This window comes from Lampris incognitus, chromosome 6 (genome assembly GCF_029633865.1).
Source record: "Lampris incognitus isolate fLamInc1 chromosome 6, fLamInc1.hap2, whole genome shotgun sequence".
Lineage (NCBI taxonomy): Eukaryota > Metazoa > Chordata > Actinopteri > Lampriformes > Lampridae > Lampris > Lampris incognitus.
The window spans coordinates 16,508,531-16,526,200 of NC_079216.1; the positions used below are offsets into that span (position 1 = coordinate 16,508,531).

The window sequence follows — 17,670 nt, forward strand, 5'->3', positions numbered from 1 at the left end:
CTCTCCGTCTCTCTTTCCCCGTTTTCCCTCTCTCTCGCTCTTTCTCTCTCTCTTTCTCCGTTTCTCGCCCCCCCCCCCGATTCAATTCAGTTCAAAGGGCTTTGTTGGCATGAAAGTTTTAAAAACAATGTTGCCACAGCATCAAAGTGCAATTTGGACAGTGCACAATAACACTGATCATGAACATTAACACAACATTATACCCAACAATAAAGAAACAATAAAACAATACCCCCCCTCTCTCTCTCGCGCGCTCTTGCTCCGTCCCCCCCCCCCCGGCTTTAAAACGTCCGACAGGGCAGCTGTGTGCGTGGAGAAATTTGGCAAGTGCCTTCGAAACCAGCAGCAGATGGAGGAGGAGATGATTTAGAGGCGAACAGTGAAGGGAGACTGGCGTGAAACATGGTCTGAGCGAATCTTTATTTTTAAGAGATTTATTTCCGCGCCGCTTTGCATCCGGGCTGCCATTGCCATTAGGCGGTAATAAATCACTTTGTTAGGAGAGGTCTCCTGGCCGAGCCCTCGCGCCACCGGGCAGAAGAGAAGAGAGAGCGGAGCTGCGGCCAGTCAGCAGAGGTGAGGAGGGTGAGGGTCCACGATGAAGGCAGCCGGTTTCATGCTGATGGTGTGTTTGCAACACCTGCACCCTGCCGCGGCTCAGGTGAGTCCATCATTTTACCTGTTCAGCCTCATTCTAACGGGTTTAACTCGTGCTGATGGAGAAGTTTTGGACATTATTTTCTTTTTACCTGCCGATATATCAATCAATCAAATCTTACTTTATTCAGACACAAAGGCAGGTCCGTGTTAAAGATAACAACAAAGAAATACAACACAAGACAAGAACACAAAAATAGAGCTAAAAACAGCAGCTCACAAGTGCACAATGATTAAAAGCTACACAGAGGTCTGTTCCAGTGTTTCCAGAAACAAAGAGGAGTACCTGGTGTCACTTAATGTAGGCTCCGTTAACAGCATTATAATTACATTCTTAGACTCAGTTAATCGACACATAAATGTGTACATACATTTCCTCAACACAGCATGAAAAGTGGGAACCTCACTAGTCACAAACACATGACTTGCACTTGTCCATCTTGGAAGCTTGAGCAAGATTGTGAATGCAACATTATATACAGGCTACCTGCAGCTTTTTCATGTTTTCTTGGCTATAAGTGCGCCACAAGCGGGCAGTATAGAGTGGAGTACAGCAGGCCCTAAAAAGAGCAGTTTTAACCTCGTCTGTACACATATGAAATTTGCGTGCTAGCATGTTGGCTTGTGCATGCAGTTTGCAACACTGGCGCTGCACATCATCGTCGTCACGTAGATCATCCTTGATGATGTGACCCAGATATCTTATTTCGTTCACCACATTTGGTGCTTGGTCTGCCAAGAAGGATGAGGGAAAATGTTGCTTCTGATCCTCCTTGGTTTTAGCAATCATGACGACACTCTTTTTAGAGTTAAAGGCAACGTCATGCTGCACACCATAACTTGAGCAGACTCTGAGCAGTTGCTGTAAGCCAGCACTATAAGGGGACAGTATGACTGAGTCATCAGCGTACATCAGAGGGTTAATAAGACCCCCCCCACCACCACCACCACCACCACCACCATACAGCCAGTCTTACACTCCTTTAACTTTTTGGAGAGATCACCCATATACACACTGAAGAGAACAGGCGACAGTTTTCCACCATACATACAAGCTAATCTTCTTTAAAACGGTTTAAGTCTTTTTAGAGTGCTGTAAAACATGTCTGACAGTATTTTGTGTATTTATTTGACAAATGGAAGCCTATCTGGAGACTTTCCCACCGGTGTTGCCAAGACATCTTAAAACACTGCTCATCTGAGCTGCTGTGAATAATATTTTCAGCCACACATCCGACACAGTGACAGAACATTACATTTTATTTCAGCGGTGATATGCATAGATTTGGTCCACATTGCATACAAGTCCTTTCTGTTTCTTTTTTATTATTATCATTTTTATTTTATTTTATTTGTTTTATCGTATTTTAGCCTAGATAAAAGGTTCAGGAAAGGTTCACAGCTCAGGAAACTCAAATTATGTCTTCGAGCAAAATTGCTTGTGAAGTTGTAAAATGACACATTTCCTTTATCTTTATCTTGTGTGAACAAAAGAAAAAGTGAACCGATACTCATAAACCCCATGATGACGCGGACCTTGCGATGAGTTCGGCTGGTCATCACGTTCCCCGGCTTACAACAAGCGGGCGACGAGGACGGGCGATGCCATGCTGACGTCATACCATGCTCGCGTCATAACATGCTCATGTCATGCCTTGCCCAGGGAGGCTTTGACAGCGGGAACCGGCTGTAGTGTCAGGGTGTCGAACCTACCGCCATCCACAGGGCGCACAACAACAACATATGAAGCCACCTGGACTTGTTTTTGAGACGGCTGGGCGCCGGTCGGCCATCACCCGGGTCCAGTTTTCACCCTGGTGAGACCGTCGGTTTTCACAGGAGACCGAGACTCCGGAGCCACCGCCTCTATGTATAGACTTAACACCTGTTGCTCATGTTCAAAACCATGCTACACTTCCCGGTCTGTCTGTGTATGTCAGACCAGCGGTGGGAGTCACTGGGCGCTGTTTTCCCACCGGGCCAGCGTGACTGCTCTGTCTCGCTGGGCGGAATCTGACCCCCAACCTCCCAGTCTTTAATGTGTCCCATTAAGATCGCCCTCTCGGAGTCATTTGATGACCTATTTTGAGGTTTAGACCAACATAACATATTGAATTATTCTGCCTCTTTTACTCTTTTGTGTGTGTGTGTGTGTGTGTGTGTGTGTGTGTGTGTGTGTGTGTGTGTGTGTGTGTGTGTGTGTGTGTGTGTGTGTGTGTGTGTGTGAGGTTATAGTGGACAAACTGTGTGTTGATGCCCATGCGCATAACCTTGTAACATATTGATTTATTCAGGCAGCCAAACGCTCCAAGGTTTTTTTGGGCTCTCCCCAATTGTACTTGGCCAGTTACCCCACTCTTCTGACCCGTCCCGGTCGCTGCTCCACCCCCTCTGCCGATCCGGGGAGGGCTGCAGACTACCACATGCCTCCTCCGACACATGTGGAGTCGCCAGCCGCTTCTTTTCACCTGACAGTGAGGAGTTTCGCCAGGGGGACGTAGCGCGTGGGAGGATCACGCTACCCCCCCCCCCCCGAACAGACACCCCAACCGTTCAGAGGAGGCACTAGTGCAGCGACCAGGACGCGTCCAGCTTCCCACCCGCAGACACGGCCGACTGTGTCTGTAGGGACGCCCGACCAAGCCAGAGGTCACACGGGGGTTCGAACCGGCGATCCCCGTGTTGGTAGGCAACAGAATAGACCGCTACGCTACCCGGACGCGCCACGTGCCAAGGTCCTACAGAAGCATTTTTCAGGCTCCACGCCAACCTGCTTGTCTTCTCCTTGTCCCGCCTTCAGGACTGTCAATCCAATCAGGAGCTGCAGACCTCTCTGCGACAGGTAGAGAAGATACTGGCAGCCCACGAGGCATCCTTTCAGCAGAGTCTTCGCTCTTTGAGGAAGAAGCTCAGCGCCCTGCAGAACAGCACCATGAATCTCAGCAACAGCAAGACCACAAAGAACGGTGTGTGTAGTGTGTGTGTGAGAGAGAGAGCGAGAGAGAGAGAGAGAGAGAGAGAGAGAGAGAGAGAGAGAGAGAGAGAGAGAGAGAGAGAGAGAGAGAGAGAGAGAGAGAGAGAGAGAGAGAGAGAGAGCGAGAGAGAGAGAGAGCGAGAGAGCGAGAGAGAGAAACGAGATTTTTCTTCTCCATCTACTTTTCAGCTTCCTGTCCCAGACCAGAACTCCCACCCCACGGCAGGAGACTAGGAAGGGTGTTTGGTGTCGGGCACGAGGTCCACTTCCTGTGTAAGCCTGGTTACGAGCTGATTGGCCCGCGAACACGAGTGTGTCTGGAGTCCCTCAAATGGAGTGGGCAGCAGCCCATGTGCAGATGTGAGTCAGACCCCAAACCAGGTGTTTTACCAGAGTGTCTGTGTGCCATGCTGGATCCACATCGGCCCAGTACACAACACTTTATAGCTACAGTCCATTTTTGGCATTTAATGTCAGTTTGAAAACATTAGACACATTGGGAGAGTATTTGGTTCGAGCACATTTTTCAAAGGCTGGTGCTGGGGGAAGTCAGGGAAGTCATCATGACAACCCCCCCCCCAAAAAAAAACAAAAAACAAAAACAGAACTGCCTGAGATCCCATGTGAAAATAAAGGCTTTCGATACCGTACATAGCCATAGTAGGCCAAGTATGGGCACAGCATGGTATCTGCACCATGAAACAAGAGACCACTTTCTGTAAACTGAGTAAAATGAATGAGCAATATCTGCTGTTACCAACGATGTAGTGACCTCATTGTGGTACATTGTTTGTGTATAGAGAGGAGTTGTAGACTGATTTATGTGTCATGTTGTCCAATTTGGCACATTATTGATATTATCTTCCTCAGTAGTGTTCAATCATGTGCCATGGAGAGCCACCTGTATGCTGGTTTTTATTCCATATCAGCTGATTTCACTAATTAGTACACTGAGAAATACATTAATGAAGTATCTACCTATCTATCTATCTATCTATCTATCTATCTATCTATCTATCTATCTATCTATCTATCTATCTATCTAATCTACTGGGAAGGATTAATTCATGAAATCAGCAGTTGGGTTGAAATGAAAACCGTCATACACATGGCCCTCCATGGTACATGACTTAGTCTCACTGGTCTAACATTTGTGCAAATGTTTGCACACATAGCAATCCACCATTTTTATATACATAGAACCTCAACCTTATACACCGATCAGCCAAAACATTAAAACCACCTGCCTAATATTGTGTAGGTCCCCCTCGTGCTGCCAAAACAGCTGACCCGTTGAGGCATGGACTCCACAAGACCTCTGGTGGTGTCCTCTGGTATCTGGCACCAGGACATTAGCAGCAGATCCTTTAACTTCTGTAAGTTGTGAGGTGGGGCCTCCATGGATCAGACTTGTTTTTCCAGCACATCCCACAGATGCTCGATCGGAGTGAGATCTGGAGAATTTGGAGGCCAAGGAAACACCTTGAAATCTTTATGTTCCTCAAACCATTCCTGAACGTTTTGCAATGTGGCAGGGCGCATTATCCTGCTGAAAGAGGCCACTGCCATCAGGGAATACCATTGCCATGAAGGAGTACCTGGTTTGCAACGATGTTTAGGTAGGTGGTACATGTCAAAGTAACGTCCACATGACTGCCAGGACCTAAGGTTTCCCAGCAGAACATTGCTCAGAGCATCACACTGCCTCCACCAGCTTGCCTTCTTCCCATAGTGCATCCTGGTATCATCTCTTCCCCAGGTACACAACGTACATACACCCAGATGTCCACATGATGGAAAACATGTAATTCATCAGACCAGGCCACCTTCTTCCATTGCTCCATGGTCCAGTGCTAATGCTCACGTACCTATTGTAGGCACTTTCAGCGGTGGACAGGGGTCATCATGGGCACTCTGACCAGTCTGTGGCTACGCAGCCTCATACGCAGCAAGCTGCAATGCACTGTGTGTTGTGACACCTGAGCCAGAATTAACTTTTTCAGCAATTTAAGTTACAGTAGCTCTTCTGTGGGATCGGACCAGATGGGCTAGCCTTTGCTCTCCATACACATCAACGAGCCTTGGGCACCCATGACCTTGTTGTTGGTTCACCGGTTGTCCTTCCTTGGACCACTTTTGGTAGGGACTGACCACTGTATACTGGAAACACAACCTCAAGTCCTGCCGTTTTGGAGATGCTCTGACCCAGTCATCTAGCCATCACAATTTCATTTTTTGTGCTTTCAACACACCAAAGAACTGACTGTTCACTTGCTGCCCAATATATCCCACCCCTTGACAGGTGCCATTGTAACGAGATAATCAATGTTATTCACTTACCTGTCAGTGGTTTTAATGTTTTGGCTGATCAGTTATATCATATACTTTATTCATATCATATCATATTACTTTTTACTTGTTCTATTACTTCTTCCATTACTTACTTCCCTTATATTACATCTTACAGTTCATATTCTCCTAAATTGTATGTCTAATGGTTCAAACGAGCAACTCATATCAAATCCCTGGTAATGAGAATATTTGCTGGTCAAGTAAAACTGATTCTGATATCTCTTTCTTTGTTTCAGTCCTCAACAGCAGCAGCAACTCACTGCCCTCCTTCTCCTCTTACTCCCCAGCCGCACCCTACTCTTCCTACTCCTCTTCCTCTCCTTCATCCTCCTTATCTTCCTCTTCTTCCTCTCACCCATCTTCATCATCATCACCGTCAACCACCTCTCTCGCGCCCCCTACCTCCCCCACTCCTCCTTCTCGCCCTGCCTCTGTCCGTCCGTCCCATTGTACTCGCTTCCTGGGCTCCACCCGCTGTTCTTGCGATGTGGGCTTCACCATTTCAGGCCGTGACAGCAACATCTGTACAGGTGGGTGAGGAACCCCTTAGTCAAACCAGGCTGCAGTAGAAAAATTTCTCTCATTGCAAGTCAGTAAATGTTGTTTTTAGTGTTGAAGTCAAACTTTTATCACTGCAAGTAAAACGAATGTGGCAAACTTGGAGAGATAATGTTAAACATATACAATCATGAATCATAACATTATCTCTGTTGTGGGGATTATTAGCCATAATACTAACCTACTGTGTGTCTCTGAAATGCCACCAAATTTGTGTTCATCGATGATGTCACTGGTAGACAAACTGTAAATGATTAAATTTACTTCATGGTTTGTTGTTAGCTGTATTGTATAAGAAAACGTGGATATCAGCATACAGTTGAACAATGTAGTGTCATTTTCATTACACAATGCAGCCGATTGGCAAACCAGGAAGTACATTTTCAAATCCCTGACTATCTGACAATGATGTCAACGTTGGACACAATTTCAGCACAGTTCACACACAGAAGGCTGCTCAGTATTATGGCTGCTAATGCAGTGTTACACCTACAACATAGTATATCTAGAGATAATGCTGAAATTCATGATTGTTTCCCTTCAAAGCGCTCATAAAAAAAGTTTAGCTCGTGTTAAGACTATTTCCAGAAAGAAGCAACACCAGATTACTTTTCTCCCCTCACCGGGATTTCACTCCTACCCAAAACAACCATGGGCAGTCAAAATGACCACAGGTTTTTAAACTCTATATTCTGTCAAAATAAATACGCAATTGAGATATTGATGCATTGTATAAGGTAGTATGTCTGTTAGGCAAATAATCAGAGCAAATAATTTAGTGAAATATGGGCAGATTTTAGTAAAACTATCTGTTTAATTATTTTTCAGTATGGGCAATCTAGCTAGCACATTTGTTTAACTATACACAATGAAACAAAGAATTTGATCATAAGCATCTAGTTTGCACTATATCAGACTTTATTGCACTCTCAACGCTACAACGTAAACACAAGGCACATGTTGCACTCTTAATTGCTACAATGTAAACATGAGGCGCAAACTCTTCGAACTAGGATTGTGATACATTTAGAAACCACCCCTGACACACTTAGTACGTTTATATTTGTAATATCTATTGCTCTGCTTCAAACGAGTCCCTAGCAACCGAAAAAGGCTTCCGCTTCGACTCCAGGTTTCTTATACTCTCTATAACGATGCAGGGTTGGAACAAATGTCTCTTGTAGGGTATGACTGGGGATCCCTACTATACACAAACACAATACCCCTGACCTTTTGGGGCCCTTTGTGGTCCTGGGCCCCAGGGCACTCGCCCGGTCCGTAATCCAACCTTGCTGTTAGGAAACGAATGACACCAAAATTAACATTTTAAAAACTATAATACTATTTTCAAACAATTTCAACTTCATAGAGAGATGGTCAAACTTGAATAGCAAAATTGAAAATGTACCTGGAAATCAAAACAGAAAACACATATTGCTAATCTAACAAACGTAACAAGGCCTATAAAATGTGAAATGTAAAAAAAAAACAAAAAAAAACAACTGAAAATAACCATTGAAACAGTCCCAAACAACGAGCGGGACTTAAAAACTATTAGAATGACCATGGCAGTCAAAATGACCGCCCACGATTTTTAAACTCTATATTCTGTCAAGGTAAATACCCAATTGAGCTATTTATACGTTGCATATGTTAGTATGTCTGTTAAGAAACGGCTGACACCAAAATTAAAATTTTAACAACTTTAATACTATTTTTCAAACAATTTAAAATGGCCACTGTCCAACGCCTGTAAATACTGCAATGCATCAATGGTAGTCATGGTGCGTCTGAAACGGCAGCTGTACCCAGACATGTTGGAAATTATCAAATATCAAGTTTATACGATGTTATTTGCCCACATATTATACAGCAGAAACAACACAACTGCTCAGTAACCATCCACATCAGCTGTTTATTTTCCTGACTAACTACAAGATATAACATCCCTGCACCCCTCGTGAAGCATAACCATTACTTTGAAATAAACTCCCACGAACACTCACAGATGATATGCATAGAAATACAAAGTAAAACATGCAGTGAAATGAGGAGGGGTACTCCGTCTGTCATTGTGTGAAAAGACATAGACCTAGATAAAAGACAAACGATCAGTGCAAAGAACAATATAAAAGCAGCTAACTCAGAGTGGGGGTAGACTCTCCCAGCTCTGGTGGACTCAGAACAGGAATTATTGTGTCCCAACAAGTTCTGGCCACTCCAACTACAAATCAAGTTTTTCGGGGAATTTCCTTGATCTACAGGAACGGCAAGGGCCCTCATACCCTATTTCCTCCTCCCTAACATCAGGCTCAGTATCAGGCGGCTGAGGCAGCTGATCAGCTTCACTTCCACCATCCCCCCAAGAGCTTGTGGTCATTGTACCTGATCCTCAGGCTCTGTATACAGTGGCCGAGTTGATAGGAACTGTTGATAGGAATGGGACATGTCTAGTTTGCAGTAGCTTCTGCCTCCTGCCAGTTTGGTAAAAAGCTCCTCGATTCGTGACAAGGGGTATTGCTCCAGTCTTGAAGCTAAACAAGAAAGGGCTCAGAGACGATCCTTGATGTAATCCCACCTCCACCTTGAACCCATCTGTCTTTCCAACCGCACATCTCACCACTCTCACACTGCCCTAATACATATCCTGAACCACTCCTACATACTTCTCTGCAACTCCCGACTTCTTCATACAATACCACACCTCCTCTCTCGGCACCCTGTCATATGCGTTCTCGAAATCCACAGACACAATGTAACGCTTTCTGGCCTTCTCTATACTTCTCAGTCAACATTCTCAAAGCAAATATCACATCTGTGGTGCTCTTTCGTGGCATGAAACCATACTGCTGCTCGCTATCATCACCTCTCCTCTTAACCTAGCTTCTATTACTCTTTCCTCCATCTTCATGCTGTGGCTGATCAACTTTATACCTCTGTAGTTGCTACAGTTCTGCACATCGCCCTTGTTCTTGAAAATCGGTACCAGTATGCTTCTTCTCCACTCCTCAGGCATCCTCTTACTTTCCAAGATTGTGTTAAACAATGTAGTTAAAAACTCCACTGCCATCTCTCCTAAACATCTCCATGCCTCCACAGGAATGTCATCTGGACCAACTGCCTTTCCACTCTTCATAGCTGCCCTCACTTCCTCCTTGCTAATCCACCGCACTTCTTGATTCACTATCCACACATCATCCCACCTTCTCTCTCTCATTTTCTTCATTCATCAGCCCCTCAAAGTATTCCTTCCACCTTCTCAACAAACTCTCCTCACTTGTCAGCACATTTCCATCTCTATCCTTGATCATCCTTACCTGCTGCACTTCCTTCCCAGCTTGGTCCCTCTGCCTAGCCATTCGGTACAAGTCCTTATCTCCTTTCTCAGTGTCTAACCTGTCATACAACTCAACATACGCCTTTTCCTTTTCCCTTGCCACCTTTCTCTTTGCTTTATGCTGCGTCTCCTTGTATTCCTGTCTACTTTCTTCATCTCTTTGACTATCCCACTTCTTCTTTGCCAACCTCTTCCTCTGTATACTTTGCTGTACTTCCTCGTTCCACCACCAAGTGTCCTTGTCTTCCGTCCTCTGTCCTGATGACACACCAAGTACCTTCTTAGATGTCTCCCTCACTATTTCTGCAGTGCTTGCCCGGCCATCTGGTAAATCTTTACTATCACCCAGTGCCTGTTTTAGCTCCTCACAACAGTCTTCCTTCTTCGACTTCCACTATTTGATCCTTGGCTCTGCCTTCACTCTCTTCCTCTTCTTGGTCTCCAAAGTCATTCTACATACCACCATCCAATGCTACCTAGCTACGATCTCCCCTGTCATCACCTTGCAGTCTCCAATCCCTTTCAGATCGCACGTCCTACATAAGATATAGTCCACCTCTGTGCACTTTCCTCCACTCTTACACATCACCCTGTGTTCCTCCCTCTTCTTGAAATATGTATTCACCACAGCCATTCCCATCCCTTTCGCAAAATCCACCACCATCTGTCCTTCCACATTTCTCTCCTTGACACCATACCCTACCCATCACCTCCTCATCACCTGTTTCCTTCACCAACATGTCCATTGAAGTCCGCTCGAAACACCACTTTCTCCCCCTTGGGTATACTCTCCACCACATCATCCAACTAACTCCAGAATTCTTCTTTCTCTTCCATCTCATAGTTTCATTCCATCTCATGTTCCATCTCATCACATATGCGGGGCATATGCGCTGATAACCTTAATCAATACACCTTCGATTTCCAGCTTCATACTCATCACTCTGTCCGACACTCTCACCTCCAGCACACTCTTGACCTACTCTTCCTTCAGAATTATTCCTACCCCATTTCTCCTCCCATTCACACCATGGTAGAAGAGTTTGAACCCACGTCCGATACTCCTGGCCTTACTCTCCTTCCACCTGGTCTCTTGCACACACAGTCTTCTTTCCATCGTCTCAGCCAGCTCTCTCCGTTTACCAGTCATACTGCCAACATTCAAGGCTCTGACTCTCACTTCCACACTCCTACTCTTCCTCCCCTCCCGCTGCCTCTGGGCACGCCTTCCTCCTCTCCTTCTCCTTCGCCCAACAGTTGCATAGTTTCCACCGGCACCCTGCTGGCCGACTGTACAGACGGCGGTCGTTGGTAACCCGGGCCTCGACCGATCCGGTATGGAAATATAACTTGAGCCGCATATTTGATTTGGCAAAGATTTTACGCCAGATACCCTTCCTGACGCAAACCCTCTTCATTTATCCATGCTTGGGACTGGCACCAAGAATGCACTGGCTTGTGCATCCTTAGTGGCTGGCTGGGTTGACATGACGTGCACGATGACGCGCAAATTACACCTGGTCATCTTGACCACTCATGGTCATTTTAGGTATATCTTATCATTACTTTTTTTGTGTGCAATTGACCTAAAACTCATTTTAATGCAAATATATGCCATTTTAGGCGCATTTGGGGAGTGGCAGGTCTGTATCCCCCCCCCCCCCACAAAATTATGAAACTTTGAAAATCCAAAACGGTCATGACCGCCTTGGTCATTCTAGTGTTAAAGATGATATCACTGATGAGGAAGGTCGGCTGCATTGGGTAACAAGTTGTGCCATTATATGTAGAGTTTCCATTTGTTTCAAAAAGTAAAACGTATTTAAAAGCAAGATACAAGATGAACTAACGGGCAAATTTCTATTTTAGTTTTTTCTTTTTCCTGTGAACTACAGTGTGTGGATGAATCTCCGTGGAGTTATTTTGTTGGACTTTTGGATTCCCAACTAGGAAAATCTTGCAAGGGAACATCCCTTTTCTCGACAACAGTCCAGGTACCTTTAAGCAAGGCCTTCATCCCCCAGTTGCCCCAATGACTCTATCCACTGGCCAACAGCTGAACTCTGTGATTGCACTTGGCAGCTCCTACTGGCTGACAGCAAAAAAAAAACCCTGCGGTTCATTGGGCTGCTCCCAGTGTTTGACAGTGGAAGTCTGTGGTTTTACTAGGCATCTCCGATAATTGAGTGTGTGAAGCTGTATGAATGTGAAGCTAAGCATCTCAGGATAATTAAAGGTTCGAGAAAAAAATAAAACAACCACCAACACACACAGCAGAAGTGGGTTTTTCTGTGTCTTAGACATCAACGAGTGTGAGGTGTTTCCCCTGGGCCAGCCGGGCCGGCTCTGTGTGCACCGCTGTGTAAACACGGCCGGCAGCTTCCACTGCATCTGTCCCGCCGGCTACGACCTCTCCAGAGACGCACGCGGCTGCAAAGGTCTGAGTTCAAAGGTCATTTGACGAGTTTCCCTTGGCATTTAAAAGATGTGAGTGGCGATGAGTATGGCATTTATGTGTTTTTGCGTGTATCCTGTGTGCAGACATCAACGAGTGCGAGAGCCAGACGCACAACTGCACGGCAGACCAGGTGTGTGTGAACACGTATGGAGGGTTCCAGTGTGTGCAGGTGGAGTGTCCTCGCATGAAAAACGCCACGTACATCAAGACGTCACCTATGTAAGCCCCCCCGCTACTGGCTTGACTCTGCTTGTTGTCTGGGAGTAAAAAAAAAAAAAAAAAAAGAGAGAGCGAGAAAGTTCTGCAAGTTTGAAAAGAAAAATTCTTACTTTTGTCCTCAGTTGTTTGCCTCCCTACATTCTTCCTCTCCATCTCTGATTTCTGATAATCTACAATAACTCTATCTCACTTCTAGTAACTAGTCTATAATCCATCCATGTTCAGGGTAGTTTAGCTCAGTCCAGTCTAGTCTTGTCTAATTTAGTGTAATCTGGTGCGTTGTATTGCAGTCTAGTTTATTTGAGTTTAGCTTAGTTTAGTTTAGTTAAATATGTAGTCCAGTCCAGTCTAATCTAGTTAAGTCTAGTGTGGTGTAGTGCAGTCTAGTTTACTTTTTCTTAGTTTCTCTTTTATTCCACCCCTTTTTCTCCCAATTGTACTTGGCCAATTACCCCACTCTCCAAGCGGTCCCAGTCGTTGCTCCACCCACTCTGCCGATCCGGGGAGGGCTGCAGACTACCACATGCCTCCTCCGATACATGTGGGGTCGCCAGTCGCTTCTTTTCACCTGACAGTGAGGAGTTTTGCCAGGGGGACATAGCGTGTGGGAGGATCACGCTATTCCCCCCCCCCCCCAAACAGGCGCCCCAACCAACCAGAGGAGGCCCCAGTGCAGTGACCAGGACACATAAGACGCCCGACCAAGCCGGAGGTAACACGGGGATTCGAACGGATGATCTCAGTGTTGGTGGACAACGGAGTAGACCGCTACGCTACCCGGACGCCCCAGCTTAGTTTCATTTCGTTTAGTGGCTCAAATGAAATGCTGTAAAATGAGGGGAAAGGTAATCCAAGTAGTGCAGGGGCTAGACAGGACAGCGAACAGCGACGGGAGACAAGAGAGAGAGGGGTCCTAAAATGGCTTCTAGAAAAGTCTCACCTGCCAAGACGCATACACATCTCACCTTTCCGTGCTTTCTTACACTTGCTCCAGATTGCTGCCCATTCAAGCTCTTGCTGCAGGCTTTCTGGGCAGTTCAAGGAACTGCACTGATTTACCTCCAAACCCATATTAATGTCTCCATTCCTGCTCATCCTCTGTGCTTTAGCTCTGCCTATGCACGTTTTGCTTCAAAAGGACCAAGCTGTTTAGCCAAAGCTTTCTCTCACCTGGCACCAAGATGGTGGAGTGAACTCCCATCTGCCATCAGAGCTACAGACATGCTTGCTGTAGCATCCTCAGCTGACTGGCGGTCGTCGTCTTAAACTGATGGTTTATAAAGACTCGCTTTATTCATATATAGTCTTCACAAACACACCGTAAGAGCTAAAGGAAGAAAACAAAAAAAATACGTTTACACGACAAGAAAATATAGCAGAAAGCCACCTATCTTCCTACATATAATATTGTACATGTAACCGGTTGTTTTCTTGCCCGGTGCGGGATTCGATACGAGGTGTACTGCCCCACAAGGCGACATCACTAACCGCTCGGCTGAAGGGTCAGACCCGTTAGCTAGGAACTAACGTGTCTTATTGGTAGTTTACATACAAATAAAGAATGTACCGAAGACATTATAAATTATGGTCAAACACAGTCAGTTCGCTAAATTGTTTAGAGCAATATTCAAATTAAACTGCACTGCTGTTTGTTTTTAACGGGACCGGAAAAGCTGAACACACAAAACAATTTATCGGTATCGTAGTTCAAAATACGAAACATACACTTCGCTCAAAACAGCCAAAAATCAACCACAAATCCACTAACCTTGTGCCCCTTTCAGCCTGGTGCTAAACAATATTAAATACACTCTTTCGCGGGCCCTCCAACACTTTGACGGTGATTATTTTTGTCCGCCGGCATTTGCAAACCTTTTTCTGCGTTTATCTACTTCCTGTTTGCTCCGATTCTCCTCATTCCGGCTTGACACAACTGCGCACGAGCATCAGGCAGTATAATCGAGCTTCAAAATAAAAGCGCATTTTAAGAAATAAAACGCTATCGTAAACGAATATGCATGAGCACAAAAAAAGAGCACTTACCAAAACAATAACATAACTCACTGAAAGGTTATTTACCATTACTCCATTCAAATAAGGCTAAAAAAAACTTTAATTTGAGCGTCTGGGTAGCGCGGTGGTCTACTGGGGGTCGCCAGTTCGAATCCCGATGTTGCCTCTGTAACCAGGTTAAAATTAATGTTTTTATTTTATTTTGTTTGAGTATGAAATATCACCAAATCCTGTCTGTGTGCTGTTATTTGTGTTTACTACATTTTATTTTATGTCATTATTTACTTTTATGTATGTTTTCCAACGACCGTCATATACGTGTACTGTCGCTTTAAGAGAGAGGTCTTGTGGGTACACGGAAGAGGGAACGCGGGAGAGGCCATTTTTGTTTTGTGGGAGGAGTCTCAAGCAGCGATCGAGCCGCACGCGTGTTTCTTACCGTAGGACAGTTTTGCTGGTTGAGGAGAACGTAACCTTGAGTATCCCTGTAAGAAGATACTGCAAGCTGTGGGATAAAATACTTGTTTATCCTTTCTTACATCGGAGTCCCGTGGACGGTTTCTCCTTCTAACGCACACGAGTGAAGTCCGGGCAGTGGTTGAACTTTGACCCCCACGTCCGTAAGAAACACCGCTCCCGCTGGAGGACTGGACGTTTGTCGAAGGGTTTGAAACCAAAATAAATGGCAAGGTGAGCCAAATAGAGTCCTGTGTGTCCCCCCTCCTTCCTTGATCATGATGATGATGATGATGAGAGACTGAGGGCCCCCACAACACCTGGGGCCCCACCCAACTAGAACACAACGCAGAGCTGATGATGAGAGTGACGGGCGTGCAGCAGGCTGACCAGCATAGAACAGCATAGGACTGCCCCCGTTACATTGGTGCCGTGACCCTCCTGGATCCTGAGAGTGACATCAGTTGCTCGCCGCGGGAGGCTGCTGTTGTCATTAAGCCCCAGACGTCCTCAGGTATTTCTACAGACTGTACACTCATGTTACAGTGGACTGGAGTTGAGCTGTGTGGACACTGGACATTCATAGCTGTGGTTACCATGGACTGGGCTTGTGAACAGGACATTTGTATATACTGAAGGAAGAAAAACACACAAAAAAAAAGGAAAAAAGGTTAATTTTTGTTTATGATTGAAGGACTCGTGTGAATAATCTATTGATGTAAACTACTGGATATGTGCATATGTGATTAATCTATTGGTGAATTTGTTGATTGTGTGTGATTGTTTCAATCTCTTAGTGATTTCTAGATTCAATTATTTAAATGAATTGAGCTTTTCACTTTTTTATTTTATTTTTTATTTTATCTGAGTGTTAGAGGTAGGAACATGGCAGAGGGTGATTCGTACGTAGGTGGGGGTAACATTGCTGATCAGGATCTTTTGGATCGCCAGTGTGCTATGGAGAGGGGGTACCAGTTAGATGTGGGTGGGGGTTTACGGCTAGGTGTAGGTAGGAGTTTCGGGCAGCTCTTAGAGGGCGGGGAACCAGACACCAGAGCACCAGGACCTAGAGACCCGACCACATTTGGCACTCCTCAGTTCACCTCCACACGCTACGTAGAACGGGCCAGGCCAGGTATCAGCGAAGGGGCTGTGCTGGGTAACAGCGAGCAGCCAGTGGGTGAGTTAGCCATGCTCATTACTCGGTTAGCAGAGAAGATAGGAGAGTCAATGATGGTGTCTTGTACAGGGTGACAAAGGACCCAGTGTCCAAGCAGAGGAGGTCTCAGTATGTTTTACCTCTGAGTCTGAAAGACAAGGCACTGTCTGGCATCCACGATCATGCTGGTCATCAGGGCCAGGACCGTACTCTCTCTCTTGCAAGGCAGCGTTTTTATTGGCCTGACATGGAGAGGGATATCAGAGCATATGTCAGATGCTGTCGGAGATGTGTGTTTGGGAAGACCCCAGAGCCAGCTGCTTGCGCGCCCCTGGAGAGCATTAAAACTTCCGCACCGATGCAGCTTGTGTGTATGGATTTCTGGTCCGCTGAGGACAGTAAGCAGCGGTCAGTCGATGTCCTAGTGGTTACTGACCACTTCACTAAGCTTGCTCACGCGTTCCCCTGCACCAATCAGACAGCGAAGCAGGTCGCCAAGAAACTCTGGGATCATGTATTCTGTGTTTACGGGTTTCCGGAGAGAATACATTCTGACCAGGGCACAAACTTTGAGAGCAACCTGATTGCAGAGCTTCTCAAGTTGGCGGGTGTAGCGAAGTCCCACACGACGGCCTACCATCCTATGGGTAATGGCGGGACAGAGCGTTTTAATCGCACGATGGGGAATATGCTCCGTTCCCTTCCGCTTCAGCAGAAGCAACAGTGGCCTCAGCAGATCCATTCTCTCACGCTCGCGTACAATGCCACTGTTCACGAGACCACGGGTTATGCACCTTTCTTCCTGATGTATGGGCGTGTCCCAAGACTGCCGGTGGATGTTATGTTCAGGCAGGTTTTGCATGATCCTCACGTTGTTGACTATGACTCTTATGCTCAGTCTCTGCTTTCCTGTCTAAGGAGTGCAATGGAGATCGCTCAGAAGCACTCCACGGCTGAGCAGCAGCATCAGGCGCGACAGTACAACAGACATGCCAAGGGCACTGTCCTGTCTGTCGGGGATCGTGTTTTGGTTGCGAACCAGAGTGAGCGAGGGAAGAGAAAGTTGGCTGACAAATGGGAGAACGGAGTGTACACGGTTGTCGGTGTCAACCCCAATATCCACGTCTACAAGATTCAGGATGCAGAGGGGCACACCAGAGTGGTGCACAGGAACCGTTTGTTGGAGGTCAACTTCTTGCCCCTTCCTGAGTTAGATCAGGGTGAGGAGTCCAGTACAACCAGTCAGTTGCTTGACTGCGCAGAGTCCGATGAGGAGGACAGTGCAGATGGCCTGACGGTCTCAGGGGATGCAGTGGGGCTAGCAGTCTCATCACTTGGAGATTCGCCTAGATCTGAGTGGGCGGAAGCGGAAGAGTTCATTCCGTCTAGTCTGGTAGTCAGTCCTGTGGGGGCCACTGCTCAGACTCCACCCAACACACACGCACCACACAACACACATGCACCACACATAGAGGCATCACACTCAC

General features: G+C 46.1%; 1 protein-coding gene across 1 annotated transcript in view; it reads left to right on the forward strand.

The window, feature by feature from the left end:
• si:dkey-234i14.3 (fibulin-7-like) overlaps positions 1-17,670 on the forward strand; it is a 29,736-nt gene that overhangs the window by 4,357 nt on the left and 7,709 nt on the right. The window contains exons 6-11 of the mRNA XM_056282344.1: positions 3,458-3,623; positions 3,821-4,012; positions 4,988-5,014; positions 6,220-6,513; positions 12,179-12,316; positions 12,420-12,555. Of these exons, the coding sequence (XP_056138319.1) occupies positions 3,458-3,623; positions 3,821-4,012; positions 4,988-5,014; positions 6,220-6,513; positions 12,179-12,316; positions 12,420-12,555 (953 nt within the window). The remainder of the gene's footprint in view (positions 1-3,457; positions 3,624-3,820; positions 4,013-4,987; positions 5,015-6,219; positions 6,514-12,178; positions 12,317-12,419; positions 12,556-17,670) is intronic.